The 16,794-nt window shown below is 39.2% G+C and overlaps 1 protein-coding gene across 4 annotated transcripts in view; it reads left to right on the top strand.

Annotated features, from left to right (window-relative positions):
• Positions 1 to 667: 667 nt before the first annotated feature.
• DLD (dihydrolipoamide dehydrogenase) overlaps positions 668 to 16,794 on the top strand; it is a 32,409-nt gene continuing 16,282 nt past the window's right edge. Inside the window, exons 1-8 of one of the 4 annotated variants that reach the window (XM_007455348.1) lie at positions 670 to 794; positions 2,279 to 2,357; positions 9,623 to 9,702; positions 10,191 to 10,259; positions 10,836 to 10,905; positions 12,454 to 12,554; positions 12,860 to 13,003; positions 13,449 to 13,550. In XM_007455348.1, the coding sequence (XP_007455410.1) occupies positions 756 to 794; positions 2,279 to 2,357; positions 9,623 to 9,702; positions 10,191 to 10,259; positions 10,836 to 10,905; positions 12,454 to 12,554; positions 12,860 to 13,003; positions 13,449 to 13,550 (684 nt within the window). In that variant the 5' untranslated portion in view covers positions 670 to 755. Of the gene's footprint in view, positions 795 to 2,278; positions 2,358 to 9,622; positions 9,703 to 10,190; positions 10,260 to 10,835; positions 10,906 to 12,453; positions 12,555 to 12,859; positions 13,004 to 13,448; positions 13,551 to 16,794 lie in introns of all 4 variants that reach the window. The other 3 variants (XM_007455349.1, XM_007455350.1, XM_007455351.1) reach the window with 3 other exon arrangements.

The following is a 16,794-nucleotide window of genomic DNA, read 5'->3' as shown; positions in this document are numbered from 1 at the left end:
CTCAGTTCTGGACAATGGTTTTCAGTGTCTCTTTAAAAAGTATGATATCACACCCCACCAATTTGCTTCAACAGGGCGGTGTGTTTCCCAGCTGAGGAGTTAGAAGATAGTGTGTGTTCTAAACATTGCCAGTTATCTTAGTTACTTAGAGCAGGATGCCGGGGATACCACAGTCTTTGACCTCATCTCTTACATGGCATTTGAACTGAAGGAGAGATTATAAAGCAGTAATTAAGACTAAAGGCTTTGACCTCAGGGCTGCAGCTATCTGTCCTTGGTGAGACCTTGGGGGTGTTGTTTAACCTCTCAGGGCCTCATCCAAGAAGTAGAAATACTCGGAATCCTTCGTATAGTTAGGGATAAAGTGAGATAGTGCCCGGAAAGTGCTGAGATTCCTCAGCCCAGCAGCATCAAGAACTGGTGAAACTTTACTTTTTGTAGTGTTCTTTAAGCAAACGATAGCTTTACGATAGCAAACGCCTTTCAAGTATTCTATAAGATCACATTGCAACTCCGGACACTTTCATTCCCCTAGAACGGTCCCTCATTCCCCGCTGCCACAAAGCACTACGCTCCTTACGGCAGTGTACGACGCCGAGCCTGACTGGTCCGCACGGCGCGGGCCAATCGCGCGGCGCCCGACCGATAACGTAGGCCGCGCTCGTGCATGCGCAGAGCGGGGAGACCTTGGCGAGGGGTCGGAGACGCTTAGTGGAGGTGAAAGCTTTTGGCGGAAAGGAAAGTCCAGCGGCAAGATGCAGAGCTGGAGTCGTGTGTACTGTTCTTTGGCTAAGGTGAAGGCCTACTGGGTGGGGTCGTGCTGAGCTAGAGGCACAGAGAGGCCCGCTGACGGGCTCCGGGACGCGGCCTAAGTGGCTGGGGTGGGAGAGGCCGGCGGCCAGGCCGGGACCAGCTGCGGCTCCACCCCTGAACCGGCTCAGCCCGGGCGGCGGCTCGGAGGCAGAGGCCTGGGCGGTGGAGAGGCCCTGCCGGTTGTATGACGGCCAGCAGTCACACACAGTTCCCTCCCAAGCCTGGGCCGTGGGGCCTGGCGGTCGCACATAGGCCTTGCCCCGTTGGCGGAGGAAGTGTGAGTCTACCTTGCCCCGTATGGTCGACTCTTTTTCATACCTTTTGCTCATCCTCGTCCCGGCCCCTGAGTGGCCTTTCTGTAGTGGACAGGTAACCTTGGGCCACCGCTTGAAGGACCCAGACCGAGTCAGCCCTAACACGTAGCCCTAGGAATTCCTCTAAGGTCCCTTCAGTGTTTGCAGTTTTAAGCTAGTGTGCGTAGACTTCCCTCTTAGAAGCTTGTATTTTTAATTGTAACAGGTTATTCTCAGGAAAGCTTTCCTTTTTCATTTATGTACCAAATACAGCCAAAGTGTATATATGTGGGATCGTGGCTGGATACAATATTGATGCAGACCTTAAAAATCATACAGCAGTCAGACTCCTTTGTTTCAAAGATGAGTAGCTTATGTTTTCCGAAGTTAATGTAACATGCTAGAAGTCGTAGTTTTAGTGAAAGGCAGAGGTGGGACTACAGCTCAGGACTGATATTTATTCTGCTGTTCTTTGGACCGCTGTCCTGACCTCAGGTGCAAGAATTGCCTTGAAATAGACAACGTTACTAGCTCAGTGTAGGTTTTGTCACTGCTTCCCATTTGCCTTCTGTGATAGGAGCTATTTGCTTTGTTCCTTTGTGCCTTACTGTTCTTAGGAAATAGTAGCCATCCACATTTAGAGGTTGTTGTGGAGATTATGATGCAGTTTGTAAAACCATAGTAGCTCTTGAATATGAGTACACTTGGTGCATTTTTCTAAGGTATTTTGTCTCATTTTCTATTAATTTGGACGGTTCAGGTACATCTTCATAGGTTGTACATGGATCACGTGTAAAAGGATTGCATAATGAAATTATCCAAGTACTTAAGCTAGAACTTTGAACACTTTAGTTATGACATTAAAATGATCCCTGGCACCAAAAGTTAGCCATGCTTCCTGAAAATTTAATAAAACTTAACACTGTTGAGTAACATGTTTTAGTTAGGTTAAATATGAAATGGGATGTTGACTGTTCATAATGAAAAGTGTGGCAAGCTGACTGTTTTTACAGAAGAGAAATTGATGTGTAACATCTGTGGCAATGGAAGATACATTAATAATCATTGCTTGATACATTTGCCTTAACTCATTGTTTTCAAGGACCTTCAGGAGTTCTGTATTTTGAAATCATATTTTACATAATAGGAACATTTTCTTTTCTTTGTTTCAGAGAGGCCGTTTCAATAGAATATCTCATGGTCTGCAAGGAGTTTCTGCAGTGCCACTGAGAACTTATGCAGATCAACCAAGTAAGTACTTAGTGAAACAGGTTTTCCTCATATTAACTCATATTTCCTTTGTGTTTAAATGTAGAAGGAAGTGAATGGTAGAGTAACTAACAATAAAGTAATCGGTCATAGAATTCATTTGTTCATATGTTTATTCACTTAAATGTTTATTGAGCATCTAGTGTGTTCCCGGTGGTGAATGAGGCAAAGCGCTACTGTTATGGAATTTATAGTCTGGGGGTAAAAGACAAACAGTACACAAGTACAGGGAAATATTTTGGGAGGTCTTTGAAAACGAAAGCTAGTAATTGGGAGGTAAGGAAGCTATTTTAGATATGGTGTCAGGGCTTTTCTGTGTAAGGGCCTGAGTAAAGTGAGGGAGTGAGAAGTTTATTTCAGGCAGAGGGAAACAGCAGTGAGAAGGGTCTGAGGTGAGAATTCAGTTGTGAGGTTTAAGGAATTGCAAGAAGGCTGGTGTGGCTAGAGCAGAGACCCATAGAGTGTAAAATCAGAGAGGTAGGCAGGGATCAGATATGGAGGGTTTTATAAGCCAGGCCAGGATTTTACTCCCAAGTGTGAGGGGAAACCACTGAAGGGTGTTGGGCAGAGGAGTGATTTTATATGTTTACGCTTAAAAAGTTATGCACTTCCACTGCAGGGGGCATGGGTTTTGATACCTGGTCGGGGAACTAAGATCCCGCCTGCTGTGCTGTGTGGCCAAAAAAACCCCCAAAAAACTTAATTCTGTCCACTGGGTAAGATTGTGTTAGTCGCTTAACACTGTTTAGAATGGTGAGAAATCTTTTTCCATGCTGAATGAAAATCTTGGGCTTATCAAAAGTACGTTTTAAGGACTAGAAGAATGTGCCCTGAAATGAAGCTGTGGACTATGAATACTTTTTTCTTTATATTTTCTATATTTTTGAAGTTTCTCTAAAGGATATGTACTTTATTTTTTAAAGTATTTAAAACAGGGAGTTAATGGGTTTATAGTAAGATACTTTGGCCTCCCAGTACCAAGACTATTGAGTATTTGAAATTGTCTGTTTTTTTGTTCGTTTGTTTGTTTTGCGGTACGCGGGCCTCTCACTGTTGTGGCCTCTCTTGTTGCGGAGCACAGGCTCCGGACACGCAGGCTCGGTGGCCATGGCTCACGGGCCGAGCCGCTCTGTGGCATGTGGGATCTTCCCGGACCGGGGCACGAACCCACGTCCCCTGCATCGGCAGGTGGACTCTCAACCACTGCGCCACCAGGGAAGCCCCCCTCTGTCTCTTTTGTTAAATGGGATTATTACTTATTCTTCTCAGCTCAACAGGAGAAATATTAGATTTTCATTTCCAGAGCATGCAAGTAAGGACTTTTCATGGCTTATTCTGCACCTTTGGTATTACATATTCAAGGAGGATTTATTCAGTACCTTGTATTTGCCAGGCAGTCCCTGGGCAGGAACTTAGATTGTAATGTTACGGGGATAACTGAACACTCATGAATCCAATAATTTAGTGATCCCTTGGCATCGAATAAATTATAAATCCCTTAATACCTGTATAGATTCCGTGCATAAAGTCTTTGGTTGCATGCAGTAAGAAGCGTTTTATGTACATATTTATATTTGTCTGAGGTGTTTATTTAATGTCTGTACTTTCCTCAAGAGTGCACACTTCATTAGGGCAAGGACTGTGATTTGTGACTGTTTAGCACCAAAAATGGTACAGTAGGTACTCAGTGCATATTTATTGAATAAACTCTGGGGCCATGTCTGTTTTAGTTATGCTCCATCACGAGCATCCAGTATGATGCCTGGTACGCAGTGAGTACCCTGCAGCAACAGTGATATTAACTGATGCATTGAGGGCTTACTCTGTCTCAGGCACAGTCTTTAATCTTTGTGGCTCTCCTACCAGGTATGTGCTGCTATTTTCCCCCTTTAGTGAATGGAGGAGCTGAGTCGAGAGAGCTTAGCTAGGAAATGGTAGAGCTGGGAACATTCTTCTGACTGTAGAGCTTACACTCTTTATCCTTGTTCTGTTTGGCTTGCCTCGTTACATGAGTATTGCTTGACCAACTTGAGGAGTTCAAGCTTATTATGATACAGTCCCTGTTACAGCATCTGGGAGGTGTTTGAATATGAACCAAGTTCATCAAGTTTGAAAAGTATTGTGTGTTGTTGTTGATATGACCTGTTTCATGACAGGAATAGACTTACAGCCCTTCATCAGTCACATTTGCTACGTTAATTTATTCATTCATTATTTCAAAAGATATGGAGTATCTACTGTGTGCTAGTTATTGGACTAGTTGCTGGGATACAACAGTGAACAGGACAGACAAGATGCAGCTTTATAGTTTACAGTCCACTTGGGGAATATAAACATCCAACAAATAATTGTGATAAGGACTCGACTGAGTCCCAATTCTCCCAGCTGAGCTTTGGGAGTTATGATATCTGTATATGGATCAGGAGTGGCCACAGTTACTTTCTAAGGAAATGATGATATCTGAAAAGGGTTGGGGTGGGAGTGGGTATGGGAGGAGGTGTTCCAGGTAGAAGGACCTGCGTGTGGGAATATTTTGATGCGAGAAGGAGCATAGTGCATTTGAGGAGCCCGAAAAGGGCCAGTGTGGCTGAAATGTGTTGACGGTTGACTTCTCCAGGTTGCAGAAGACCCTAACTCTTTATTTTAAGGGCAATTAGAGGTCATTGAAGTGTTTTAAGCAGGGGCATGATATAATCAGATTTGTTTTTAAAGCTTATTTTGGTTGCAGATCAGAGTTTTTACTGTAATAACTTTTTCTCTCATTAGACTGTAAGAACCAGGGCTCTGTCGTTCATTGGTAGCCCAAGAGCTTAGAATTGTGTCTGTAATGTGAAATACATGCTGTCAGTATTTATTTCTAGGTAGATGGGCCAGAATGTATGTGGATAGACCAGCCCAATTCTGTGTGTGTAAGGTACCAGTAATTCATTATTGCTGAAGCTTAAACTGCATGATATTGCAGAATGTGGTGGAAGATGAGGCTGGAGAAATAGTTATCGAAGAGATTTAGATGTGTATTTAGGAACTTGGATTTTATCTAACAAGAGGCAGGGAAACCAACGAGGAGCAAGAGAATAAAGTCCTAGTTGGGTTTTGGCAGGAGGTAACACCATGGTAGCTGAGGAGGGTGGGGATGGGGACTGGAGGCTGCAGGACCAAAATTGGGAGGAGGATCTGAGAAGGGAAGAAACGTGTTGAGTGCCCAGTGTGCACCTGGCATTCTCCCAGGATCTTGACATACCTTATCTCTCACCTCTCAACCCTGGGATGTAGATATTACTGTCACTGTTAATGCCTATGTTGCATCGAAGCCCAGAGAGATTAAATAATTTACCCAAGAATTTAAGAGATGGTAGAGCTCATATTTGAACTCAGGTTTGTTTAACTTCAAATCCTCCTTTTACTGTGTTTCTCTTTCGTTATGGACTAGAGGGTTGTAGGGTTATCATCAGAAAGTAAAAGTATTAGAATTCAAGATTTTCTTTGAAGCTGAACGGTTTAGGGTGATCACAGGTAGAGGTTGTGACTATGGAAATAGACTGAAGATTAAGGCTATTGATTATTTTATTGTATTTTTCGTTTTGTTTTTTGGGTGTGTTTTTTTTTTTTGGCTGCACCACGCGACCTGTGGGATCTTAGTTCTCCGACCAGGGATTGATTCAGTGCCCCCTGCAGTGGAAGTGCAGAGTCTTAACCACTGGACCGCCAGGGAAGTCCCAGGCTATTGATGATTTTAAAACAGGGCCCCCCACCCCCCGTCAACAAAACAACAAGTAAACATTACAACAAGTATCTTTTATACTCATTTAGTGAAATTGGTAATTAATAATTACTGCCTTATATTTCTTTTCCTATTCCTTTTTTTTGTTTGTTTTAAAAATAATCTTGATTTATCTGCATTTTGATATGTGCCTATTTCCCCTAACTATTAACGTAAGGTTTTTGAAGGTAGTGATGATTTCCCCATAGGGTAGGCATTCATGAAATTTGAGTTCATTCTGATAATGAAGAGCTTCATGTCGTTTTAGAGTTCCTGATTGACCTGGAGATTGTGGGATCATCTGAGTGTTTGGGAGGCATAATGGTGTAGGAGCATAGGCTTCAGAATCTAAAGAATATGGCTTGAATCCTGGCTGGATCAATTACTAATTGTGCAACCTTATATAGGTTGATTAGTTACCCTCAAGCCTTATTTTCTCCCTGTTAAATGGCAATAATAACTGTGTAACAGAGATGTGCCAAGGCTTAAATAAGACAGCAGGAAGCATTTAGCTCACTACCTGGCATGTAAATTATCCAAGTGGCAGGTAATATTGCAAACTGACTTCTTAAAACGTGTGTGGTAATTTGTTGATGATTACAGTTGGTTTGTAACCGGACACCTTTATTTCAGTGGTAGCCTTGATAATGTGGTATCCTTAGTTTCCTCATAATGATATAATAACTAACATTTGTAGAGTAACTTGTAGAGCACTTTTTCCTGCTTTTTCTTTCAGTTCATTTCATGGCGGTTGACTGATTAAGTCAGTCACCTCTTATTGTACCCCAGTATTTCTTAAAGTATCAACCCAGTAGCTTTCTCCTGGTATTTTACTGCCACCTGAAATGAAGATTGCTATCCAGTTGTCTTTTGCCGTTTTGGCTTAGTCATTGTTCTCTTATGCTATCAATTTGTATATGCTTTTCAGTTTTTCTTTTTCACTTTTAAAGGCTGATGCTAGTTTTGTAAAATTATATATTAAGTGTTCCCTAAATTAATGTGTTTGGTTTAACTACTTTTCTATATCCTGATTTTTAAAACTGCTTTAAAATTGAGAAATGCTTCTTGACAAGGAGATGGTGAGTCAGAATCAGGTATTGTAAACTGTCTCTTACAAGCAGCCTTTGGTAAAGGTGAAAGCTAGCTGGTTTGTTTTTCCAGTATTTTATTATGAAAAATTTCAGACATTTAGAAAAGTTGCAAGAATTTTACAGTGAATACCCATGGATTCTTCACATTTTACTATACTTACATTATCACATATCTGTTCATCCATATATGTATCCATTCATTCTTCTTACTTTTCTGATGCGTTTCAAGGTAAATTGCAGGCATTGGTGTGCTTCCCCTAAATAATAGCTTATTTTTGAAGCTTTGCATTGGATCATACCCTCCTATACTTTGAGTTGACAAATCTTCAGATGAAGACTTCTTTTTTCCCTTCACCTTTGTGCTTCCTAGCACTTTAGTGGGATTCTGGTGGAATGGTACACTTAGTATCTTCAATGCAAGGTGAACTGTTTTTTGGTATTTTCTACGGTTTTTAAAAAGACCTAAGATGACACAATAAATTGGGAAATAAAATGCAAGTATTTTGGCTTTTTTGTGTTTAAATTTAATCAACAAACATGTATATTATAACCAAAAAAATGTTAAAAAATCAGCAAAGAAACATGTTTTGTAGCTTGTATTTAGATTACTGTGAAATTAAAAATTAGGACCCAAACTAAAGGATATTGTTTAGGTCCCGATTTGGTTCAAGATTTGAAAATAGAAATACATTTTATTACATACTTAATTCTGAACGTGAATGAGTGAACCAAGCAAGCATTGTGGCCAAAAAGCATAAATGGATCAGTTAAAAATTGAAGCAATACTTTTATCATGTATTGGACCAGCTATATTTTTTTCATGTATTGAGTAATCCTAATTATCATCTGACATAACCAAGGAGAATCAGTACTATGATTTATTCAGTAGGACGATTCTTAGATTTTGTGGATAACTGGGTTGGCTAACTTGTTAGTTGTCGTCCAACATAGAGGTTATTTGATTCTGTTCAGGCCAGCAAAGGTCTTTTGAATGATACTACACTCCCATCCCCTAGGAGGTGTGGGTTTTGTGGGGGAGGGATGATAAATTAAAATTGCTGTCTTTGTAGGTCAGAATATAGTTACTGTACAGTGAATACTTAGTATGTACGTTCCAGGTACTCTGCTAAGCTATTTGCATACATTATTTATTCTGTATTACAGCCCTGTGAGGTAGATTTTCTTGTACTGTTTATTTTGCAGATGAGTAAACTGAGGCTGAAGCAGGTTAAATTACTCATCTAAGGTCAGATAGCTAGTCATTATTAAGCTTGATTATTGCCCTTGGGGATAGGTGAAACGGAGGAATGGAGTAGTTTGAATAATGAAATACCACTGGAAGGAGAGACAGAAAACTTAATTTTGTCTCTGCCACACGATTGCTAGATGACCTTGGGCAAGTTAATTGACCTCTCTGAACCTGGTGTTTTTTATCTGTGATATATTGCATATATGCCATCCTTACCGTCCTCCTAGGAAGTTCTGGGAAAAACATGATAATGTATGTGAAAGTGTGTTGAAAACTGCTAAATGCTGGGTTGCAATGACAGTTGTGGGGTGGAAAAGGGAGACGGTCTCTAACTCTTAACAGTTATTGTTGCTTTATTTGATGTTGGATTGAGGAGAATAGGAATAATTAATTGGACTTAATTTTATGTTTGTATCATAATTATTTTATTCCTCAGGCTACTGATCAAAGTTAATTTTCAGTTTCTTATCTTTATATGATGAATGTCCAGAATAGTTCATTGAGTTCTGTTTAGCCTATTATCTTAAAGTATACAAAATGTATCATTATTCAAATAAAGTTCAAAATGTATTTGCCATGCATTATAGGGAAGCAGAGTTTTCCCCCGATATCTTAGAAGTTAAGTACCTGAAAAGGATATAATCAGTCTTAAATTTATTGAGAGAACTAAAGTATTATACAAAATTATCTTATTTAATCCAAACATCAATCATTTAAGACAGTGTTACTGTTCCTATATGACAGAAAAATGAGGTCACTTAGTCACACAGCTAATAAGTGACAGGTGCTGAGATTTGAGGCCAGGTATGTCAGATTCCAAAGCTCAGGCTCTTTCCTTCAGACAGATATGTTAGTAAACGCCTGTCCATTATGAAACTATGGAATTTAGCAAGGTCAGTGGGTACAAAAGTCAGTTATATTTTGGTATGCTGTAATGAATAAATAGAAAACAAAATTTAAAAATCTGTGCCATTTTCAGTTATGTCAAAGAACATCAGGTACCTAGGAATGAATAGTACTGTGTAGAAAAATGCTGATTATTTGCACTTTCTTGGTGGTGTAAAATGTAAGATATTTTTTTTTAATGTACTGTTTTTGGTCAGTATTAAGCAATTTATTGTTTTGTATCAATTTGCTTTTATTGTAGTTGATGCTGATGTAACAGTGATAGGTTCTGGTCCTGGAGGATATGTTGCTGCTATTAAAGCTGCCCAGTTAGGCTTCAAGGTAAGGTTTAGGCTCAGACTAGGTGTTGATTCCTTTTCATTTGGCAAGAGTTGATCACATTCACAAAATACTTTGCAGGTAATTAATAATGGTAAATAATTTCTTAATTCTATAAATTATATTTAGGCCTGAGACTAATGAAGAGAGATGGTTTATTCGATTGTAGTATTTTCATGAAATGGAAAGTGAAGTCATTATTTTTCCCCTCTCCCCAATACTTTTTTGTTTTGGCTTCTAATCACACTTTGGAAGATACAGTAATAGAGCCAAAAACATGTATTTGGTTGTTAAACAAAATATCTTTTAGAATAATTCGCTTTTGGGTTAGTATTATTCAAATAATAAATTATAAAGGAGTCTATTTCATTCTCACAAACACAGCTTCAGTAGCGTGTTTTGTAGAAGAATTAAGACAGATACATTTGGAATTTTAGTGAACCGAAACATTGCAGGTTATGTGCAGTAAATAATGTTTTCTTTGGTTGTAGGCCGTCTGCGTTGAGAAAAATGAAACACTTGGTGGAACGTGCTTGAACGTTGGTTGTATTCCTTCTAAGGTGAGCATATGTTTTGTGCAGTGCAGAAATTTTTTCATTAGCCACCAGCTAGAAGGATATATTGAGATTAGAATATTAAACTAATACAGTTATTAAAAAATAAACCAGGGATGATAAAAACACATTTTTCCCTTGTTAAAACTTAAGAGTACTGTCATCAGTCTGCCATACATTCCTGAAATAACTTCCTTGTCTCAGAATGCCTAGCCTTTGAGCTAGGCTCTGATGACAGACTCTGATGTTCTCCTTTTTTTCTTTTTAGCTTTCCTTTACAGTGAAACAGATAATAGGTAGTAAATTCTTCTTTTAGGCCCTTTATGTATGAAAATATGATGGCTTTTTTAACCTGCCTTTCTGAAGTGTGTATTTAATTCATTGCTTTTAAAGAAAGATGTTTTTTCATTCTTGTTTGTTGAACATTTAAGTCGTTATTGTTTGTCTTAGATTAATTATGTAAGAACAGAAACTGAATTGGTGTAGTCCTATATGCTATTTCACGTAGAGAATGTCATTTTGTAAGTGGTTTTTGATTATATATAGTTTGTGAAATTTGATAATTGAGTCTATTTCCTTTAGGCTTTATTGAATAACTCTCATTATTACCATATGGCCCATGGAAAAGATTTTGCATCTAGAGGAATTGAAAGTATGTATACCTTTCATATTTAGCAATATTATCACTTAACTTGACTCTTCTGGCTTAACTTGACTTGTGTCTCATGAGTGTGTAATATATGTTCAGTGAGGGAAGAGTAAGACAAAGATCTTAATGTGAGAAGATTTATTTAAGAAAGAAGGCTTACATTCATATTCCTCCTGTGACATCTTGTGTTTCTTTGGTAACGTGTGTGTGTGTGTGTGTGTGTGTGTGTGTGTGTGTGTGTGTGTGAGTGAGTGAGAGAGAGAGAGAGAGAGGGAGAGAGGGAGGCAGGGAGGGAGGGAGGGAGGGAGGGAGAGAGGAGTCAGTTTTTATTTCCCTGAAACGTAGAGATCATTGGGAGGTGCTGGATTCCTGAGTGCCATGGGCAAATAATGGTGAAGGAAGCAAAGTCTCCTTAAGTTGTTGGTAGTGGAAAGAGATGCAGGGAGAGGGGGAAGGATGCAGCATAGTGGAAAAGAAGGACATTTCATAACGTTTTAATTTGTTATGTCTTATCTCCTGCCGTTCTTTTTGGACTGTTTTCATTTCATCCTTTTTCTCCAATTATTGTTTACAGATATATATATAGATAGATAGATAGATAGATAGATATAGACATATTGATATATTGTTTGGCCCTTCTAGGAAGGGCCAGAACACACCTTGGTTGGGGGGGGGGTGTTAATTGATTTTCCTTCATTTATTTCTTTGTAGTGGTAGGTTTCTGAAAGATTGGGCTGTAGTGTAGGCAGGCAGGAAGGTATAGGAGTGATGTATGTACATTAAAGCAAATATATTAAGCTAGATAAAAAGTAGAATCAAAACTCACTTTCTGTACCCACAAAGGAAAGAAGAGACAGGGTTAGTCAAAGACGTGCATTGTAGGTAAAGCTTCATGTTCTAGCTCTGTGACTTTAGGTAAATCAAATCTCTCAGGGCCTCTGTTTCCTCATCTTTAAGATAATGTGTTGGTTGCATGAGCTGATTTCTGAGGTATTCTTACATGTAAAATTCTGTTGAGTTTTGAGTTTCTTTATCTTCTGAATTGCTTCAGAGTTTTCTTCTGAATTAAATGAGTGAGTAAAATCTAGTTTATTAAATTCTTTTGTATTAAGCTTCTGTATTTGAAGTTTTCAGATGTGTATTTTTAGTAGTTTCATGCAATTTACCCTTTTGTTTGCAATTTCCAGTGATGTTTTACTTTGTCATTTTTATCAATACTTAAATTTAAATCTCTTCCAGATTTATAGTTATCATAAGGTGTTTGGAGAATATATTGTCATAATGGGTATAATGTTTTATTTTGGACTTCGTTTTTCCTGAAGGTGGACTTTTTACATTGTGTAATAGGTTCTGTTATTGTGATAGGATGCTGTTTGCCTTTTGCCAGCTACAATTATTGTATCAGTTATTAGATTAAAAATTTTTAATACTGCCTTTTATACAGTTCTGTAAGCATTAGGCTGCAGTTTTTTAGACCTTGATTAGTGAAAAATACCACACATTGCTTCAGGAATTTAGCTATGGACTAAAGATGTATTTAACAAATTACAGTGTCTGAAGTTCGCTTGAATTTAGAGAAGATGATGGAGCAGAAGAGTAATGCAGTAAAAGCTTTAACGGGTGGAATTGCCCACTTATTCAAACAGAATAAGGTCAGTGTGTTTAATGTTCAAATTTTTGCTTTATTTTATATACACCTTAACATTGCTTTATGCTCACAGTGATGTTATTAGAACTTGGCTGCTGGAGAATATTTAATTTAAAACAGTATGTTAACCTGAAATAGGTTTCCCTGATACATATAACAAAACGTTTGCTGTTCCATACGTAGCATTACTAAGTAGGGGAGTATTTTGTATTGGATAAATTATTTAATAGTTTTTTCTTATTAACCATATTTGTTTCTCCAAAAAATTATTTTAAACTTTGTGAATTTTATAAACATTATTTTATAAAGGTTGCTCATGTAAATGGATATGGAAAGATAACTGGGAAAAATCAGGTCACTGCTACGAAAGCCGATGGCAGCACTCAAGTTATTGATACAAAGAACATTCTTATAGCCACAGGTTCAGAAGTCACTCCTTTTCCTGGAATTACGGTATTTACATGTTTTACAACTGTCACAACCTTCCTACAGAAATATGTTTTATAAATGACTTTATGAACTTTGAATGACAGATCTCTGACTGAAGTACTATATGTTGACAGTCATTCAGCTTTGGGAAATTGCCTGTCTTTATTCTGCAGTGATCGTGACCAGAAATAGAACACTGTATGTTAAGATATATTTCAGTTCAATGTGAAGTTAAAATTGACCATTTTGTTTTGAAATGCTGAATGATAAATTTCTAAGTGAGCATTTTTTTTTTAAGTGAGCATTTTTAATGGGTTTTGTTAAAATTGAGTCTATGGATAAAAGTCGTAAGTAGCTCAAAGCAAATAAATGACTTAGTATTTTTAGTGATTATACTGAGTGAGATCACAGTTTATAATCCGTAGGTTTTTCCAAATAATTTTGATTGTATCTTTTTTTTAAATTACAGATTGATGAAGATACAGTCGTGTCATCTACAGGTGCTTTGTCTTTAAAAAAAGTTCCAGAAAAGATGGTTGTCATTGGTGCAGGAGTAATAGGTGTAGAATTGGTGAGTGATGTTTTTTTATTTATTTATTTTTTACATCTTTATTGGAGTATAATAGCTTTACAATGGTGTGTTAGTTTCTGCTTTATAACAAAGTGAATCAGTTATACATATGTTCCCATATCTCTTCCCTCTTGCGTCTCCCTCCCTCCCACCCTCCATATCCCACCCCTCCAGGCGGTCACAAAGCACCAAGCTGATCTCCCTGTGCTATGCGGTTGCTTCCCACTAGCTATCTACCTTACGTTTGGTAGTGTATATATGTCTGTGCTGCCTCTCTCTCGCTTTGTCACAGCTTACCCTTCCCGCTTCCCATATCCTCAGGTCCATTCTCTAGTAGCTCTGTGTCTTTATTTCTGTCTTACCCCTAGGTTCTTCATGACATTTTTTTTTTCTTAAATTCCATATATATGTGTTAGCATACGGTATTTGTCTTTCTCTTTCTGACTTACTTCACTCTATGACAGACTCTAGGTCTATCCACCTCATTACAAATAGCTCAATATCATTTCTTGTTATGGCTGAGTAATATTCCATTGTATATATGTGCCACATCTCCTTTATCCATTCATCCGATGATAGACACTTAGGTTGTTTCCATCTCCAGGCTATTGTAAATAGAGCTGCAGTGAACGTTTTGGTACGTGGCTCTTTTTGAATTATGGTTTTCTCAGGGTATATGCCCAGTAGTGGGATTGCTGGGTCATATGGTAGAGTTCTATTTGTAGTTTTTAAAGGAGCCTCCATACTGTTCTCCATAGTGGCTGTACCAATTCACATTCCCACCAGCAGTGCAAGAGTGTTCCTTTTCTCCACACCCTCTCCAGCATTTATTGTTTCTAGATTTTTTGATGATGGCCATTCTGACTGGTGTGAGATGATATCTCATTGTAGTTTTGATTTGCATTTCTCTAATGATTAATGATGTTGAGCATTCTTTCATGTGTTTGTTGGCAGTCTGCATATCTTCTTTGGAGAAATGTCTATTTAGGTTTTCTGCCCATTTTTGGATTGGGTTGTTTTTTGTTTTTTGTCTTTTTTTTTTTGCGGTACGCGGGCCTCTCACTGTTGTGGCCTCTCCCATTGAGCACAGGCTCCGGACGCGCAGGCTCAGCGGCCATGGCTCACGGGCCCAGCCGCTCCGTGGCATGTGGGATCTTCCTGGACCGGGGCACAAACCCGTGTCCCGTGCATCGGCAGGCGGACTCTCAACCACTGTGCCACCAGGGAAGCCCTGGGTTGTTTGTTTTTTTGTTATTGAGGTGAGTGATGTTTTCTTCTGTCCCTTATTACTTGGAGTTGGACAGGACTTAGTGGTGCTCTGTTTGATTCTTTGTATAACATCACAGGTAGATCAGCATTGAGGGTTTTTTTTGTTTCTTTTTAAAATATTTATGTACATACATTAGTTTTTTATTTTTATAATTTTTTTAGAGAAATTTTTGGCTGCTTTGGGTCTTCGTTGTTGCATGCAGGCTTTCTCTAGATGCGGCGAGCAGGGGCTACTCTGTGTGGCAGTGCGCAGGCTTCTCATTACGGTGGCTTCTCTTCTTGCGGAGCACGGGCTCTAGGTGCGCGGGCTTCAGTAGTTGCGGCACGCGAGCTCAGTAGTTGTGGCTCACGGGCTCTAGAGCGCAGGCTCAGTAGTTGTGGTGCACGGGCTTAGTTGCTCCTCGGCATGTGGGATCTTCCCAGACCAGGGATCAAACCCGTGTTCCCTGCATTGTCAGGCGGGTTCTTAACCACTGCACCACCAAGGAAGTCCCAGCATGGAGTTTTGCTTAGACACTTATCTAGTAGTAAAGAATTTTCAAGGCAACCTATTTAAGTAATCATTAGTCATTAGAACATTCTCTTTTGTTTTGAAATCTGCTTCCCTGTATCTTTCACATCTGCTTCCCTGTATCTTTCACATTTCCTATACCCTAGAACTGGACTAATTTTTAAAAATCTCCCAGCCCTTCAGGTATTTAAATCTGCCAGCCTTTCGACCCTTCAAACCTTCAGCAGACAGCTCTCATTCTGAGTGAATTACATTTCAGATAAAGACATGACTTATATGACCTGAGTCTTCCCTGCCCCTCCATCCTCATCTCGATCCCTCTTAACTCAAGTTTTAGAAATGTCAGACTACTTGAAGTTCTTTGAAGTTCTTTGAATACTGTGCTGTCTCCTACATTTTCGTTGCCTGGTTCTCCCTTCTTGTCCATCTTGTTTATGTTTGTCCAGTGATCTCTATCCCTCCATTTTAGGAATCCTTTCCCAGGGCCGTTTTACCTTGTAATCGCCAAGAATGGCTCTACTTCTGAAATCATAAATCCAGACATTTTATTCTCTAACCATAAGCTCCTTTCCTCTTACTAAGTTATTCCTCAGGTAGACAGGCTCTCTAACTTAATCAAGTTTTCTAGTCCCTAGATCCCTCTTATGATTTTGCTCTCTGCCTTTATTCCATCTTGACTGCTTTCCCGAGCGGGTTAGATTCTATAATGTGTCACTTTAATCACTTCCTTACAGGTGTTCTTGAGTCCCTTGCCTTGCTATTCTGTCATATCTGCTTGGCAAAACTAGTCCTGGTTGAATTCAGCTGTCTGTCTTTTTATGCTATACCCAGGATACTGACTACAGCAGGAGAAAGAGAGGCACCCTGCAGATTAGTACCTGTGTAAAATTTTGGCCACAGGTCTCAACAAGATCCTCGGCCTTGCTGACAACTCCATTATTTCCTTAGCTGGTACACTCTCCTGGTGCCTGCAATGGTTGTTTCATTTCCCACTTATCTCAAACCTCTGCCAGCACAGCGTCTTCCCCTGCTTGCAGATGATCTTGTCTCCTAAATTCCACATAAGAGAAACCATCAGGTGAGAACTCCCTCAGCCTGATGCCCCAGATTTCAAAATATTTTTACCCATTGTTACACTTGTTCTTTTGATCTCTGTTGTAACTCTCGAAGTGCTTTTTTCCCTACGACTGAGCCCTTCACCTGTGCTTGGTAGTGCATCATCTCCTGCCTTCTTGGGGACTTCGTTTTGTGATTTTTTTTTTTTTTGTATTTTTTTTTAGTCTTCAAACTCTCCTCTATTTTTACTTCCTTATTTACATTTAAACCTGCTTCTCTGCGGGCACCTGTGTGCATTCACACATGCCAAGATGCCTTTGCACTCACACACACAGGCTGTGTACACATAAGTAAGCCTTTTTTTTGATCCTGTGTCCTCCTTCAGTTGCTAATTTTCCTCCCACCTTC

The sequence above is a fragment of the Lipotes vexillifer genome, unplaced genomic scaffold, assembly GCF_000442215.2.
Source record: "Lipotes vexillifer unplaced genomic scaffold, Lipotes_vexillifer_v1.1 scaffold234, whole genome shotgun sequence".
In the NCBI taxonomy this organism is placed as follows: Eukaryota; Metazoa; Chordata; class Mammalia; order Artiodactyla; family Lipotidae; genus Lipotes; species Lipotes vexillifer.
The sequence above is the reverse complement of the archived record's forward strand: the minus strand, read 5'-3'. Positions and strand labels throughout refer to the sequence as shown.